The sequence below is a fragment of the Dicentrarchus labrax genome, unplaced genomic scaffold, assembly GCF_905237075.1.
Source record: "Dicentrarchus labrax unplaced genomic scaffold, dlabrax2021, whole genome shotgun sequence".
NCBI lineage: Eukaryota > Metazoa > Chordata > Actinopteri > Moronidae > Dicentrarchus > Dicentrarchus labrax.
Genome location: NW_026136712.1, coordinates 17,016,467 through 17,032,196, shown reverse-complemented (window position 1 = coordinate 17,032,196; position 15,730 = coordinate 17,016,467). Strand labels below are relative to the sequence as shown.

At 44.1% G+C, this 15,730-nt stretch overlaps 1 protein-coding gene across 1 annotated transcript; it reads left to right on the top strand.

Moving 5' to 3' along the window:
- Positions 1-339: 339 nt before the first annotated feature.
- synpo2lb (synaptopodin 2-like b) lies at positions 340-12,783 on the top strand. The gene is made up of 5 exons (XM_051418382.1): positions 340-687; positions 3,776-3,927; positions 4,020-4,322; positions 4,818-5,206; positions 9,133-12,783. The coding sequence occupies exons 1-5, from the start codon at positions 586-588 to the stop codon at positions 11,877-11,879; spliced, it is 3,693 nt and encodes a 1,230-aa protein (XP_051274342.1). The 5' UTR covers positions 340-585; the 3' UTR covers positions 11,880-12,783.
- Positions 12,784-15,730: the final 2,947 nt, after the last annotated feature.

Here is a 15,730-nt window from a genome sequence, read left to right as displayed (position 1 = left end):
TTGACTGCTGAAGGATAAAAAAATATATATATAGGTCACTGGAGCACAGCTCTCCCTTTAGCACCCACTCTGAAGCTGTTAAACCGAACAGACATTAAACCCTCCGAATTTCTTTAAATATGTCCTCCTCACATCCCTCATTCTGCTGTGGGTAGATGAAGGCGAGTCCGTGAGCCGTGGCTGCTGGCCAGGCCGGCTGCACTGGGGGGTCAAAGAGGGAGTGCTGGTAGTGGTTATTTCGGGAGCGTATATCAGCAAGCATCCCCTCCTGTACAGAGTGCTTGAGAGTGACATGGCAAGTGTTGAACACAAGGGAGGATGCACACACACACACACACACACACACACACTTTTTCCCCTTCTCACACTCCTGACTGCCCACCCTCCGACACAGCATTCCAGTGTAAGCAGATGAAAGCCAGCCACCCCCTGTCTCCTCATGGGTGGAGTGATTTGCCGTGGTCACAGAGAGGAGTGGGAGACAGGAGCTTCAGGCGCGCTCATTGATACTTGCGGAGTGTGAGGAGCTGAGAGAAGGGCAGAGAAACGTATTCACACACAGCAGGCTGTGAGCTGGGAGCAGGGATGGTAGCGGAGGAGATTGTGCTCTCCCTCTCTGGAGGAGCACCGTGGGGCTTCAGACTACAGGGAGGAGCGGAGCAGCAAAAACCTCTACAGGTGGCCAAGGTATACCGGAGCCTATATGTGTGTGTGTGTGTGCATTACAGGGAAGACTTACTGCCAAGGTGGTAACATGAGTAGATGGGTTTAATAGAAACTGCAGCTGTTAGTTGTGGTCTGAGGGTTTGAGGGTCAGTCTTGTGGTTTGCTGTGTTTGTAATCTGAGCTTTGTTAGTCGGCATAAAGTCTGAATAACTGAATCAGTACCTCTTTGCGTTGGTGTCATTATGAACTTAAATTTCAGGTGCTCGTAGGTTTTTTCAAGGAGTGTAAAATACTAAATACATGCACTTTTGTCAGTGTAACTGTCTCCCTCTTCACACACACCTGTACTTAAGTGAGTGCGTTCTAAAGTCAGTAAGTTCGTAAATAGGGAGGGATTAGTTTGATGAACAGTCATATTGAAATGCTTATAATCAGGATATCAAACAGGACGTCTATTCACATTTAAATTATTGTCACTCAGAAAAATGCTACTTTTCTGCTGTCTACTTGAGTAGTAATCTTCTCTCTACTCCACACAACAGTACTTCTAGGATATACTAGTACAATTTATTCATACCAATTTCAGTTTTATCCTCCCCGTTGTGATTCAGTTGTGTTTGTGGGTCAGAGAACAGTGTTAAACACTTGTTAAGGGGTTGATCTTGACTCGGGTTTCTTCTCTGCATCTTGATGGCAGCAGAGATTAGCACTGGTTTCTTTTAAATAGGTTAGTGTGCAGTGCATGCATATTACTATTCTATATGTGCACAATAAACACATTGCATGTTGTGCACATGAATGTGTCCACTGTGCACACATACACGGTAGATGATGAACTTTGTCAACAATTTGTCATCGTCACATATTTAGTAGACACAATAAGCCGACTTTAAGCCTGGGAATATTCGTCTTAATTTTGGTTTCTCCAGAAGCTTTTTGTGTCTGCGTTTATATTTGTTGACAGTCCAGAATGTTCTCTCTAATAAGAAAATCTATTCTGGAGAGGGGGAATGTGACCTCCCTCACACTGACGTTCAAAGTTGGCCCGACACTCACAAGCTGCCATTACCTCCGATTCAAAATGGAGGTTGAGTGGCTCTGGCACCGAGGGCCACTCTTTATCCAGGATTTTCACACAGATAAGGTCACCTTTAATGAGAGTTTGATCAGTGTGTGCTTCCTCTTATTGGCATATGGGTGTGTGTAACCTGTCGTTTGTGTGTGTGAGTGTAGTTGGGCATACCTCAGATAAGCCAGCTTGGGAATAGAGAGCAAACTAGAGGATCAGAATAGCTCCATTAAAAGGAGTTGGAAGCTGAGCACGGAAAAAGTCCTCTTTTCACACACAGAGATACAGAAACACACACACACACACACACACACACACACACACACACACACACACACACGCACACGCACTTTGTTGTTAGTATTCTTTTTGTTGCTGTCTTTGCCATCACAGCAGCGCCGGTGTTTCTTCATCTGTCTAGGAATGTGGTTGATTTTCCTGCAAGGTTTTATTTTGGGTATGTGGGGAACATATGGTGAATGCCAAGCGTCCCCCCCCATCGTTCCAGATCCAGACTGGTGATGCAGCTGTCCCCCTCTTAAAAGATGTACCCTTGTGCTGTGTGTGTATATGTACGTGTACATTTGTCTGAGTGGAAAAGTACGAGGTAGATAGCTTGTCCTTGCTCGTGTTTGTGTGACGCCGCAATGGAATTATTGGGTCGAGAGATACTGATAAAGGCAAATACTGTTTCCTCTTAAGAGTCCAAGTAGGTGCGGGAACACACTTTCCTCCTCTCAACATTTTTGGTGATAAGGTGTATTAGTGTGTATGTGTGAGGAGACAGAAGGGGAGGGTCTTATCATCTTCTCCTTCTAGTGGACAAGAACTTGCCTTTCCGTCTCTCCCATCTATCACCCACCACCCACAGACATACTTCCTGAAGTGTACTATGACATCATCTCTTAGCGACCTCCAGCAACAGATGCATGACTTCATTAGTTATTCTGATACAGCGGCGAGGATTTCTGGCAGCAGAAGAGAGCCGAGTGTTGTCGAACAAGTCGCTGAGCTTTAAACCATTTTTTGGTGAAATGGTAACACTGTACAGTCTGTAGGAACCTGGCTACTGAGATGATTATCTGCTGAGTTTAAAACTGTGGTGGAAGACGGAGTTTTTAAGCAGTCTTAATTTAATATTATATGACCTACATAAGCACACCAGTCCATCAGTGATAAGATTGGCTATTTCTGTGTAGTTATTCTTAATGCTTGCCACCAGGCAGACTTCTCTCTGAGTGAGAAGAGCTCAGAGAAAACCTGAAATCTCTCATGTAAAATAACCAACTGTTTAAACTTTTGCAAAACACCCATCACTCATTGTAAGAAATTAAGAAAATATGTTTTCACTGCCTTTAAGCCACTATATATAAACGTTTGATGTGATTATGGTATTAAATGATTTTCTCAGTGTATATGTTGCTTTCAGCCCATTTATTCTCAGTGTCCCTGGTTAGATACAATGTTGGGGGATGAAAACTACGACCAGGAGTCACCAAAGTCAGAATTTTATGTAAAATAAACGTTGATACTTTAAGTTCCAAACTGTTCCTTATGTTCAAGACAAAATATAGTTTCAGAGTGCAAACTTTGGGATAAATAGCAGTCACCAAAGAGAATCACAAAATGTTGCAAGGGGACAAAACAAGATAGTGGTCCTGATGGGAAGTTGGGACATCCCAAGTGGTTATAAGATACATTTGAGACAAATAAAAAGGAAAAGCAGAATAAAAACATTTATGCTACACAAAAGTATATGTATTTGTATGTATATAAGGTCCTTAAATCTTAGTTTTTATTTCTTGTGAATGACTGGATGTTTTTCCCTAAGACATCCTCATCCTGGTCAAAACATATACACATACAGCATGTAGAATTGTTTTGTTTTAAGGGTTCAAAAAGCCAAAAAGGTGGAAAACCACTGGTCTAAAAACTCAAATAACTAATGAAATGTGGGAAAGTAGACAATGTAATGTGTATGTATATATTTACCAACGCTACAAGTATTAATGTGTTATTAAACCCCTTTCCTCTCTGCAGGTACGCAGGCGCAGCAAAGCGTGCAGAGCTGGACTGAAGGAGTATGATGAGCTGGTAGCCATTGGCCACCATATGTGTGCAGAGCTCAGTCATGCCGAGGCCATGAACCTTATAGATTCACAGAGCGCTACACTCAGCCTGAGGGTTAAAAGGTCAGAGCATGTACTCACACACATACATCACACACTCTTTGACTTTGTTACAAACAAACTGATGCACATTTTGCATTTTCACAACTTTCAAGGGCCCCTTCTGGATTCCACTCCTCATCTTACTCTGGTTGCTCTGCATCACCCCGCTCCTCCATGAGGGTCCTGTCTCCCACCGCGGCTCCCTTGACCTCCCAGCGTTCCTCCATCCTGTCCCCCACCGGGATACCCAAGGGCATCACTTCCCCTCCAGACAGCGAGGCCTACTACGGAGAGACAGACAGTGATGCAGACACACACTCACACATGCACCGTCGCCAACGCCGCACACCTCCTCACGCACGCTCTCCTGCACGCTATGACAACCAAGAAGAGGAGGAGACCTCAGAGATGAGCGGGTAAGAGAGACCTGAAGTCGCTCCCCACTTCCTGTTCTCAATGTCTTCTGCCAAGGAAAGTTTCTTTTATCAGTTTTTAAAAAAAAAGCTGAACTATCATATTGTGGTTTCCTGTCTATATTCTAACCATAGAGGACATCTACGACTGTACTAGACAATAAAATCTGAGAAATCAATCATTTTCTCCTAGAAATATTGATGAAAGAAATCCCAAGTGGGAAAATATATTGAGCTTAAACTGAGGTGAAGAGACAGTACTTCAGCTCTTTGTAAGAAAGGTTTATTTAGGACCAACTTCATCAGACAGAAATTCTTCTTTACAGCCCTTCTATCCTTTATTCCTTACAATCTGTGTACCTTTAATACAAGTAGTCAGTTTTTTCTACAAGCAAGAAGAGCATGATTTGACATTTCAGATCAGATTCATCGTATAAGGTCAACTAAGCCTCCCTGACAAGCCTCTTGATCTTTGTTGTATTCTGACTGTCCTCTAAGGTATGAGAGCGCCACAGATGCAGGGGTATCCATGCAGGGACAGTGGGAGGGTCAGTGTCTTGTTGGCGTCCCTCGCAGAGAGCTCATCTACCAGCCCCTCCAGACTGACTGGACCACACCAGTGCACACTCCGCACACCCTGACCCCACACACACTCACTCCGACCCCCGATCAGGGGTTGGTGGAAGCTGAGGGAGAAGGGGACAGCGGCTTCCAGGAGGCAGGGGGCTGCATCGGGCTGGCCTGCCCACCGCTTGTATCTCCTGAACGGGCGAAAGAGGCTCTGATGTTGGGTTCTGGTAATCAACTGGTGCCCATGGTGGGACCACAGCTGACTCCAGTCAGTGACGAGCTCTCCACCACCTACATGGAAAAGGCACGGCAAGCCAGTGAGTATATCGTTATACAAAACTACAATACACCATTACAGGTAAATATGGATCACACCTTGGATGTGAGTTTAGTCATTTGGAGGAAAATACACCAGCTGCCAAACAAAAACAGGAACCTCTCTAGTTTCTCATGGTAATGAAACTATTTCAGTCTTTACTACAGTGTTTTGCTTTTTAATTTAAATTCCAAAGATTCCCTCTGTACCTCCGAAGGCATCAGCTGCAGAGAGCTGTGTAGTCTTGAAGCTCAAATCAATAGTTAGGTCACCCTCTAGTGGTTGTTTTCTTGCACTGGCGCATCCAGTTACATTCACAGGCTGGTGGTGATGGGGTGAGATATACCAGATACCGACAGAGATATTCCCCCCCCCTCCCCCCTCCCCCCCTCTTCAGTCCCCTGAAACAGCAGTCTATCTCTTCTGTCAGTATTCTGAGCATTTGCCTCTCTCACTGTATTTATAGGCATTGAAGCATCTGATTGACAGACTGGACGCAGCTCTGACTTACAGGCCACACAGCTGAATATGTGGTGTGTGGTTGTGTGTGTTCATGTAAATGTGTGTGTACGTCCAGGTTGTGGGATTTGTGTGTTTTTTTTGCCACATGTTCGCAGTAGTATCAGTAAAATGTCATTCTGAAGTCGTCCCCTTTGGGTATGGAACCATTTTAAAGGCTAAATAATTAATTCACTAAACTGAAAAGCAAAGATAGTTCAACCGTGACACAAATATGTGAATATTCACATTCAATATTCATATTCAAAATACTTTTGACTTTGTTTATTCGACATCACTCGCGCCAATAGTTGTATCAAGGCGCGAAGACATTGCTTTACACAGTTTAAACCCTACCTCAGAAATAAAAAAGATTATTTAATTTGATAGAGAAAAATATAAGAGATATGTGAAAAAATTATATTGTGTATGATATCAAATCGTTTCATCCCTATGGAGAAGTTGTGGACAAAGGTTTGTAAGATAAATCTCAGTTATGAGATAATTACAGGAAATAACGGAACTGAAACTGTAACAGTAAGTTTGTTCCCAGACTTTTCTATTATCTCATAGTTTTATCTATTCAGTGGTTCCAAACCTGGGGTCCATCGCAGGGGGTGCACACAACTTTGTCTGCTGAGGTTGTGAGGTTACCAAAATTATTATTTACAAAAATTAAATTTATAAAATCCCAATAACACACCCAATTGGATAATCAAAACTCTGTATAATCCAAATTGAAACATATTTTTGCTCCACATTTAAATTCATTAAGCTATTTATTACCTATTTAGTGTGTGTCTGCGGGTAGGGGTTGGACCTGGGGGGGCCTGACTTGTCTTGGACAAGGGAGGCTTCAAGGAAAAAAGGTTGGGAACCACTGTATTAAGGGACAGTGGGGTCGTAGATGATATTTGTATTAAGGGGTCACAAGCAAAAAAGATTAGAATTTTAAAGGAATACTTTAAGCATAAGCATTTAACTTTTTTTAAGTTTAAAAACAACAATTTAAAGGGAAGACTTTAACTATCCTTTTCCAAAATGTTGACTCCTTTAACTCATAGATACAAGTTGTATTAACCTTGTCTGATTAACTTACCATGTCAACAAGGTATGATATGAGGTAATGATCACAGCAGATCCAGCTGAATAGCTATGCCCTGACTGAGTTGTGATTCATATGAGCAAATGTTGCAGTAATGATCCGTCCTCCTGTACAAGAGACAGAAGGCCTGAATGACAAAGTTAGAGCTTTACTATAGGGCAAATGATGACTGAGGTGTTCAGGGACCTGCCCTTTCTCACGTTACACACACACACACACACACACACACACACACACACACACACACACACACACACACACACCTCACACAAACACATTGCCTTTGGCTTTGGGAATGGGATTGTTAGGTCTTCTGCTATAGAGCTGTGTGTCTGTGTGTGTGCAGTGGTTGTTAGGCATTAAGTGTCAGCTGCAGAGAACGGCACATCAGTAAAGAATTATGACCAAGCTTTCCTCTATAAACTATAATTGGCTTTATGAACTCATACACACGCACACGCACGCACACACACACACACACACACACACACACACACACACACATATACACATACACTCAATGACACTGCTGTCTAAATATCCACTGGTGAGGGGTCTTCCTGTCCTTGTGTGTCTGTATGAGACAGAGACTGGACAGGTGTTTGATGCCTGTCAGACAGACAGGAATAGTGGGTTGACATCATGTGTTGGTTTGGGTTGCTGGACAAAGGTCTTTACATGGGCTGTGCCCTGAGAGAAGAGCTGGAAGACAGAGACTAAACGTTTCCCCACTCAGAGCAGAACTGGACACTGTTAGGGTGTGTGTGGGAGGGTCTGAGGGAGTTTAAGGACACACACACACACACTCACACTTGTGAGATGAGGGACCTCACATCTCCTTCAGGTTCAGATCTAGGTGGCTACAAAGTCCCACACACCGTGTACGCAGGTAAGATACATTCAAACGTTTTCATGTACGTGTGCTTAATTTACACACAGATTCACCATTATTATTTTTCATATTAAGAGGAATTACTTAATTTCTATGCTATGTCAGCACATTAGAAATTAAATTTGATCATTAATGTCAAGGTTATTTGTCATTGTTGTACAACTGGACTTGATTGATGATCCTGATGTGAAATGATTTAGACGTAAAGATGTTATTTTGTGGTTTTATGCTGTAAAGACAAATTATATAGACTGATGTGTCCATACAGTGCTTTACCAAGCTGATGAAGCTATGCTGCTTACTATGTGATGGATACATAATGCAAAAAAGCCCTGCTAGTGGCACGGCTCTAGTCATGGCAATGTCGGTCTGCTGGTTGGTCGGTCAGTCCACCAATTTGATCTCAACTGATCTCTAAGTATTGGAAGGATAGGTCGAAGTTTGGTATAGATATTTACGACTCTGATGATCCTCTGACTTTTCCTCTTGGACCATCATCAGTGTCTCTAAAGCTATTTGGAAGGATTGTCATGAATTTGGTGCTAACATTTATGTTTCCCTGTTTCCCAGTTGAAATAACTTTGTTCTCTTAAACAAACATTTTCATTTGTGTAATACTTTGTTTACCACCAAATACGTATAAAACAATGACCTTCTCACCACCTCAGCTATTGTTTAGGCTAATTAGCAAATGTTAGCATGTTTACATGCCAAAAGATGTGTTAGCATTTAGCTCCCTGCACCACTCTGCATAGTCTAACTGAGCCACTTGCATGGATAGACCTTGGTTCGCCGTTAAGACTTGTTATTGTATCTTGTGAAGGGTGGCATGCTACAGAATGCAACTGAAATATCATGTTTGATTTTGGGATTGTGTGTGTTTGTTATGTCTTGGTAAGCTTGACTATATGAATACATAATATAATGTGCATTATACCCATCTATATACCATATAGAATAAGAATATGTGCACACAGAGGCGACATCAGACTACAGTTATGTTGTGAGGATGTTCATGTGAGATGAGCCAAGATACTAAAAAGACTCAAATAGCCTTGGACTAAGCAGAGATGCACACATGCACGCACAGATACACTGGCACAAACAAGCATTTGTGTAGACTCTGATCTAACCTTCCCGGAGTGTGTGACCCAACTCTGGAGAGCAGCAGGAATTCTTTGTTCTAAATCCACAACACACACTCCTGTCTGTCACTCATAATCCTCATGGCAGCTACTCACTGTGATAATACTGTATAAATCAGCCTCTGCTCACAGTCAGTGAGTCCTATCACGCTGTTGTTTCCACTATTTGTCACCTGTCTTGTTATGTATTCATCAGAAATCCCACTACCGGTTCTCTCCTTTGTTTCCTCTCTCTTTCAGCACATTTATTTTTGGCTCTCTCTCTCTGTCCTCTTCCTGTCTTGCAGAGTTGCAGCGTGGGGAGAGTGTGGTGGAGAAACAGGTGAAAGAAGCTCGCACTAAATGCCGCTCTATTGCCTCTTTGCTGACTGATGCTCCCAACCCCAACTCAAAAGGGGTGCTTATGTTCAAGAAACGCCGACAGAGGGCCAAGAAGTACACACTGACCTGCTTCGGCAAAGCTGAGGGCGATAGAGGAGGGGATACAGAAGGAGAGACAGGAGGGGAGACAGAAGAGGAAGGAGGAAGTTCTGCCCTAAGTGGCTCAGAAGTTGATGAAGAGGGATTCTCAGCATCGTTTGACCCTACGTGGGATACTGGTTATCTAGACGTGTTGGACAGGAGAAGCTCTGCCTGCCCGTCAACCACGCCAACTACTCCAACCACGGCAACAAACAATCACAACTCTGGGCTGGACATCTCAGCCTATCAGACTCCAGAACTTTTGACCTCTGTCAATCAAAGCCCAGGGTTGGAGGTTTCAGGGCTGGAGAGCTTAGCCTATCAGGGCTCAAGGCTGGAGAGCAGCATCACGAAGCAGCCAGTTCGTAACCATCCTGCACCCATGTCTCCTCCAGCTGTGGCTCTGACCAATGGGGGGTCAGTAGCTGTTAGTCGGGCTAGCGTTGTTCTGAGCCCACCCTCTCAGATGCCTCTTCCAAGTCAAAATGGGCAACATGGCAACCCTAATCCTAGTCCTAACCCTAATCTCAGTCCTAGTCCAATCACAGACTCAGATCATCACCTGAACGCCAACCTCAGTCCTAATCAAGGTGTTCTGAACCGTACTGCACGGCCCTTCACCCCGGGCCCTACCTCTTCTCGTGCATCTGTAACTTCTGTGATGTTTCGCCCTCCCCAACCCAAACCCACAGCCGTGACCATGGCGACCAAACCTGTGGCGGCCGTCTCCATGGTGACTATCCAACCTACTCGGCATCTATCAGGGCCAGATGCAAGAAGAGCGGTGTCTAGCACCTCTCTGTACATCCCTCCAAGAAATAACAACAGCAACACTCCCCCCTCTGTTAACTCTCCCCCCTCAGTGCTTGCTCATCCCTCCCATCTGTCTTCTGCACCTTTCTCCCAGCCAGCCAAAAATCCACCAACATTTTCCCCTCAGCCCGCAGTGTATGCTTCCCCCTCCACCCCGTTCTCTCCTACTGCAGCTCAAAGTACCCTGGTCTGTCCATCACCTGCTCAACCCTTCTCCCCTCCAGCTCCGCAGCCATTTTCCTCTCATACTGCTACTTCTTATCCACCTCCCTCCACTGGCATTTCTTCTTCTCCCATCTCCCCACCACATCTGGCACAGGTCTCCTTCCATGCCCAGCCTACCCCTCTTCCTCCTCCTCCCACCCAACCTTCTCCATCTCCATCTGTCCATCCCTACATCAACATGACAGGTGCAGTGACTCCCGGCCCCCATGCTGTCATGGCAACTGCATCACCTCCCCAGCCTACTGCTGCCGATTCACTGGCGACACGTGAGCAGCGCATCGCGGTCCCTGCCGCTCGCACTGGCATCCTGCACGATGCCCGTCGTCGTGCCAACAAGAAGCCAATGTTCTGTGCGGTCCAGAACAAAGATATTTCTCCAAACCCGGACTTGATGTCGATGGTCCAGAACATGGATGACCACTTTGAAAGAACCCCAGGTGCTGAACCTGGAGCTGCACCCAGTGCGGAGACCGGACATGAGTCAGGGCCGGAGGAGGACTGGCTGAGGCTGGGGGCAGAGGCCTGCAACTTCTTGCAGGCTCAGCGGGGACCCAGGCCACCTCCTGTAGCTCCAAAACCACAAACCCCTCAGGTGCCCCAGCTGGAAGGGAAAGGAGGTGAGCTGTTTGCCCGCAGGCAGAACAGAATGGATCGGTACGTTGTGGAGCGAGCTCCCTCTGTTGCTGCAGCACCTTACTCTCCCGCCCAGACGAGGGAGCCCTCACCCACACCTTCTCTCCCCGCCACCTGGAAATACTCGTCCAGCATCCGTGCTCCTCCTCCCATCAGCTACAACCCCCTTCTCTCTCCCTCCTGCCCTCTGAAGGCCCAGAAGAAGCCTGAGGTGACAAAGTCTGGGCCAGCTCGAGCTAAAGGGCAGAAAGCAGGCATCAAGCCTGTGGACATTATGAGCCACCAGCCCTACCAGCTCAACTCTTCTCTGTTCAGCTATGGGGGCGGGGTTCCCCAGGACACCTCCACCTATCAGCAGCAAGGAATGCCAAGTGGTCCTCAGAAAACAGCACGAGTATATGAGGTAAAGCGCTTCTCCACCCCCCCGCCGATAGCCACAGGGCCCGCCCTCAAAGTGATTGTACCTCGATCAGCTACGACACTCGGAGAACCATTGTGGCGCTCTGATGTTGTATCTCCTCCACCCACAGTTCATCCCACCCCCTACCAACCCTATCAGCCTCAACCCCAACCTTACCAACCCCAGTGGGCCACCTCCCCTCTGTCTCCCCCACCTCCCCCTGCCCCTACCGCTCCACTCCCTCAGCTCCCCACCTTCTCTTATGCTCCTACTCCAAACCTAGTCCAGTCCCCAGCTTTCTCCCAACTTCAGCCCTCCAACAGTGCTCAGGCCAACAGGCAGTTTAAGAGTGCCCCAGATCTGAGTCCCCTAGGCCCTGCTGGGGCCTCTCGGCCGGCGTCCAGCACCAGTCAACTTACCAGGGTCCCCAGGCCCAGGTTCAGCACTTCCAACCTGGGTCTGCAGCCTGGCGTCTGGCGCCCTGGATCCACTACGCACTGAAAAGACTTTGGTCTGGACATAATCTATGGGAACATAGAGCTATTGCAACATTTTCTAAACAAGTCCATGTGTTTTTAGTATTGTAATATTGTTATTCATGGCTGCAGCAGTTTTATCAGCCACATTTTATCACAAGATCTGTTTGGATTGGGCACCCATGTAGCACATTTTATCACTTCCATTTAATCTTGTTGACTCATTTATCCAATGCATTTGGTTTTAGTTAAAGGGAACACTTTTTTGCAAAGGAAATGTTGTGTGGAAAAGTTTAATAAATGGAAATCAACGGCAGATTGAAAGGAAAGAAAAAAGATGCTGAGGAAAACTTAAATAAAGTTATGTAAATATTATATTGAATGACGAAGAATTACGTCTAAACATAAAAAAAGAAGAATAGAGGATGTGAAAAGACAAGACTGTTGTGAGAGAGATGTGGTCGAGGATGGGAAAAAGATGAATGGGAAAGCACAGGAGGCACCGATGAAGTGACATGATAGAAATAATGTCTGATGAGGTGTGAAAGGTGCAGATTTGACTTGAATCTGTAAACACCCTACAGAACCTGTCACCATCCAGTAATGTCATATTAGAAAAGTTGCTTACCAACAAATTTGAAGTAGCTACTACTACTGTAATTCCCCCTCTGTTATATACAGTATATTCTAAGTTTTGGTGTTTGATTAGACGGAGTGTGTTTTTTAGTTGCACTCTGCTGCAGCGGTGTGTGCTTTGTTTTCTGTAGTTTTTCATAGGGCGAGGAGCACAGCTGCTACGAAGAAGGGAAGCCTTTTACAGTAGACTTCTGAACTGTTGATATGAAACAGGAGAGGTATAACGTGTCTGTTTAGCTGTGATTCTTCTCCACAGAGACTGAGAGACTGAATAAAAATAGACATGACTCACATCAGCTGTCACTCTGTTTCTTCCTGTGCCACCCACAAACGTCACCACTCACTCCCACATAGGGCCCCAGTATCTCCACCTCCCATTAGTTTTCACCCTTTTCTCTTTTTCAAGCATTTACTGACTCGTCTAATTGTTCTCTTAGGATTTGGGCAGTTTTGAGATCAAATACACAATCTTCAAAAGCAATAGTTTAGGCATCAAGAAAATATATATTTTTAAATGTTCACCACACGGTGGCACTGGAGGATTGGTCATCCAGACATGTTGCACCACCAGTTAATGGTCTCTTTGTGGCATCACAGATTTCACACAGCTTGAACGTGAGTATAACATTTAACATACCAGGGAAAAACAATAAGGTTTCCATTTCATACCCTAGATTCATTTCATAGATCCTAACTGTTAACCAATATTTAGTAATGAATGAATGAATGAATGAGAAAAGATAAAAATCATTATCATTAAATCAAAATCATTAAATACATGCTTCCCTTTTCTAATTCCTCTGTTTCAGATTCAGTATCTGATCATTGCAGTTGAAAAATGCCTCTGTAGGATTGTTAGCCTCCATTTCAGAGCAGTTTCATACGAGCCAGCTGATGGACTTGGAGCTGTGAAACCCAACCATGGCCACAGAAAGGGATCTAACCTATGACCCTTGACTGGTATCAGGTGACAGACGGGGCTAACTTTAGCTGTTAACTTTAGTCCTGTTCAGGTCCACTGGTAAGCTTAGCTGATGTGCTAGTGGAAGGTACAACGCACAAAAATCCCTGCAGTGTGCAGCATATTCAATTTTCTACAAACTAGGTCACTGGATTTTAGAAATATATTAAAAGCTGTAACTGCACTTACAGTAATGACTGAAGTGCATCTTTTAACTCTTGGCCAAATTACCAAATTAGTTCTACAATTCTCCCTCTTTCGGTCTCTCTCTCTTATTTTCTGTTAATACCTTTCTCACTTAGTTTGCACACACACACACACACACACACACACACACACACACACACAAAAACACACACAGCCCATTTCACCTATTTTTGGAGCCGTTAATCTCTAGCTATTTGGCCTGGTGCTAAACTCTTAATTCTGATGGCTTTTTTACGTGATTGAGAGTGGAGGGGAAGAGCTACCTCGTACATCCTGTCTCCTCCTGCTGCTCTGCCAAAGAGTCTCTTTCCTCACACTATGTTTCTGAGTCAACAGAATCGAGTGTTTGGGGTCAAGGGTCAGGGTTTAGCGGGAGGTCAGATAATGGACAATTAATGGTCATTCACACTCTCGTGTAGATTAATCATTTGAGGGTTATTTTGGAAAAATGCATTTCTGTTTTCTAATTCATTATAAGTGATTGGCTGAAAAAAGTATTGAAAGTAATTTGTAATAACCAGATAGGTAATAAACCTTTGAACTGTGAGTTAGATTGCCTGATGGATTTATAACCCAGCCACATACACAACCTTTTCAAGGCCACCTGGCCCCTCTATTTTCAGGACTACCACTATATGGGTTTGTATCCCTGCTAATGGCATGGTTCTAGACAATGTCACCACTTTTATCCAGACTGAAAATATATGAACAACTATTTAAAGGATTGCCATAAAATTTTGCACAGATATTAAGGATCCCCAAAGAATGAATCCTACTGATTTTGATGAACCTTTGGCTTTTTATCCAGCTCCACCGGCAGTGCAGTTTTCACTTATCCTGTAAGGTATCTCAACATCTATTTTATGTATTAGTAAGAAAGTGTACACATATTCATGGTTCCTAGATAATAAATCCTGATCTCTTTGGTGATCCCCTGACTTTGAGGTTGTGGTTTTGGATGGATAGTCATAAAATACTGTACACCCCCCGCCTTACCTTTTCACCAATATCCAAACCAGATCAAATACCTGCAACACTACTGAGATTCCATTTAGACTGTACTGTACTTGTGCTAAATAAAAAATGTTAGCAAGCAAAACTGCAAGCAAAAGTGACACAGTACAGAGAAATCTAAAATCCTTACAGCTTTTTTCCACAATTGCAAACAAACAAACAAACAAACACAGTGACTTACAAAAGCTGTAAGTTGAATATAAATAGCAGAGGACTGACATGCTGATTCAGGTGTAACTGCTGTCAGGCACAAACAAGGCACAAAGTTGCAAATCATACCCAAAGGTATAGTTAAAAGAGTATAAGGACTATTAGAGGGGGAAGAAAACACATCAACAAAAGCATAAATGGCCTTAAGCACCTAAAACTGAGTAACAGGGGAATACAGTAACTGCTGGAAAGATACTTCCTATTCTCTTGTGTTGTTTGGCATGTTATTAAAAGCCCCTGTTCCCCTGTGATTGAGAGGGATGGGGCAAATTATTCAAGCTCACAAGCTGGAGGAATTCTCTAAAACCACCAGGCTTATTCTTGTCAAGTAATCGCCATCATCCGCTTTCAGGATCTTAATATTTGGTATCCTCATTTTGATGTCAATACACAACTCTCCTGGTTGTTCCAATGTCGAGGCTGAAGACCAGACATGATCTTTGCAAGCAGGACGCCAAGACTTTCTAACAACTTCCCACATGAGATCAGCCTCTATTTAAAGACCCAATGAGTAACATTTTGGTGGATTTACGAAAACAATCTCTCAGTTCAGTTAAACTGCACTTAATTCCTAGAGTGGTCTCTCCCATGTTCTTATAAGAGTTCTCCCACTAAAAACTTAACTCCTCTAAAGTGACACAGTTGAACGGCAGGATAATCACACCCAACTCACTTTGTTATTATAACCTTTCTAGCCAATATTAAGAGAAACTGAACTATTACTTTGTGGAACCAGGACACTTTTTGAGTGATTTTGGTATTCAGGAAGGCAATAGCAACATTTCTTCTCATGTTTCTTTATCTATTGCCACCTCAAGCAGTGTATGCCAAAATTTTCTTAAAAGTGG

Coding starts and splice junctions, on each gene's coding strand:
- synpo2lb (XM_051418382.1), top strand. CDS start 586: ATGGTAGCGGAGGAGATTGTGCTCTCCCTCTCTGGAGGAGCACCGTGG. Junction 688..3,775: donor AACCTCTACAGGTGGCCAAG/GTATACCGGAGC, acceptor TCCTCTCTGCAG/GTACGCAGGCGCAGCAAAGC. Junction 5,207..9,132: donor GGAAAAGGCACGGCAAGCCA/GTGAGTATATCG, acceptor CCTGTCTTGCAG/AGTTGCAGCGTGGGGAGAGT.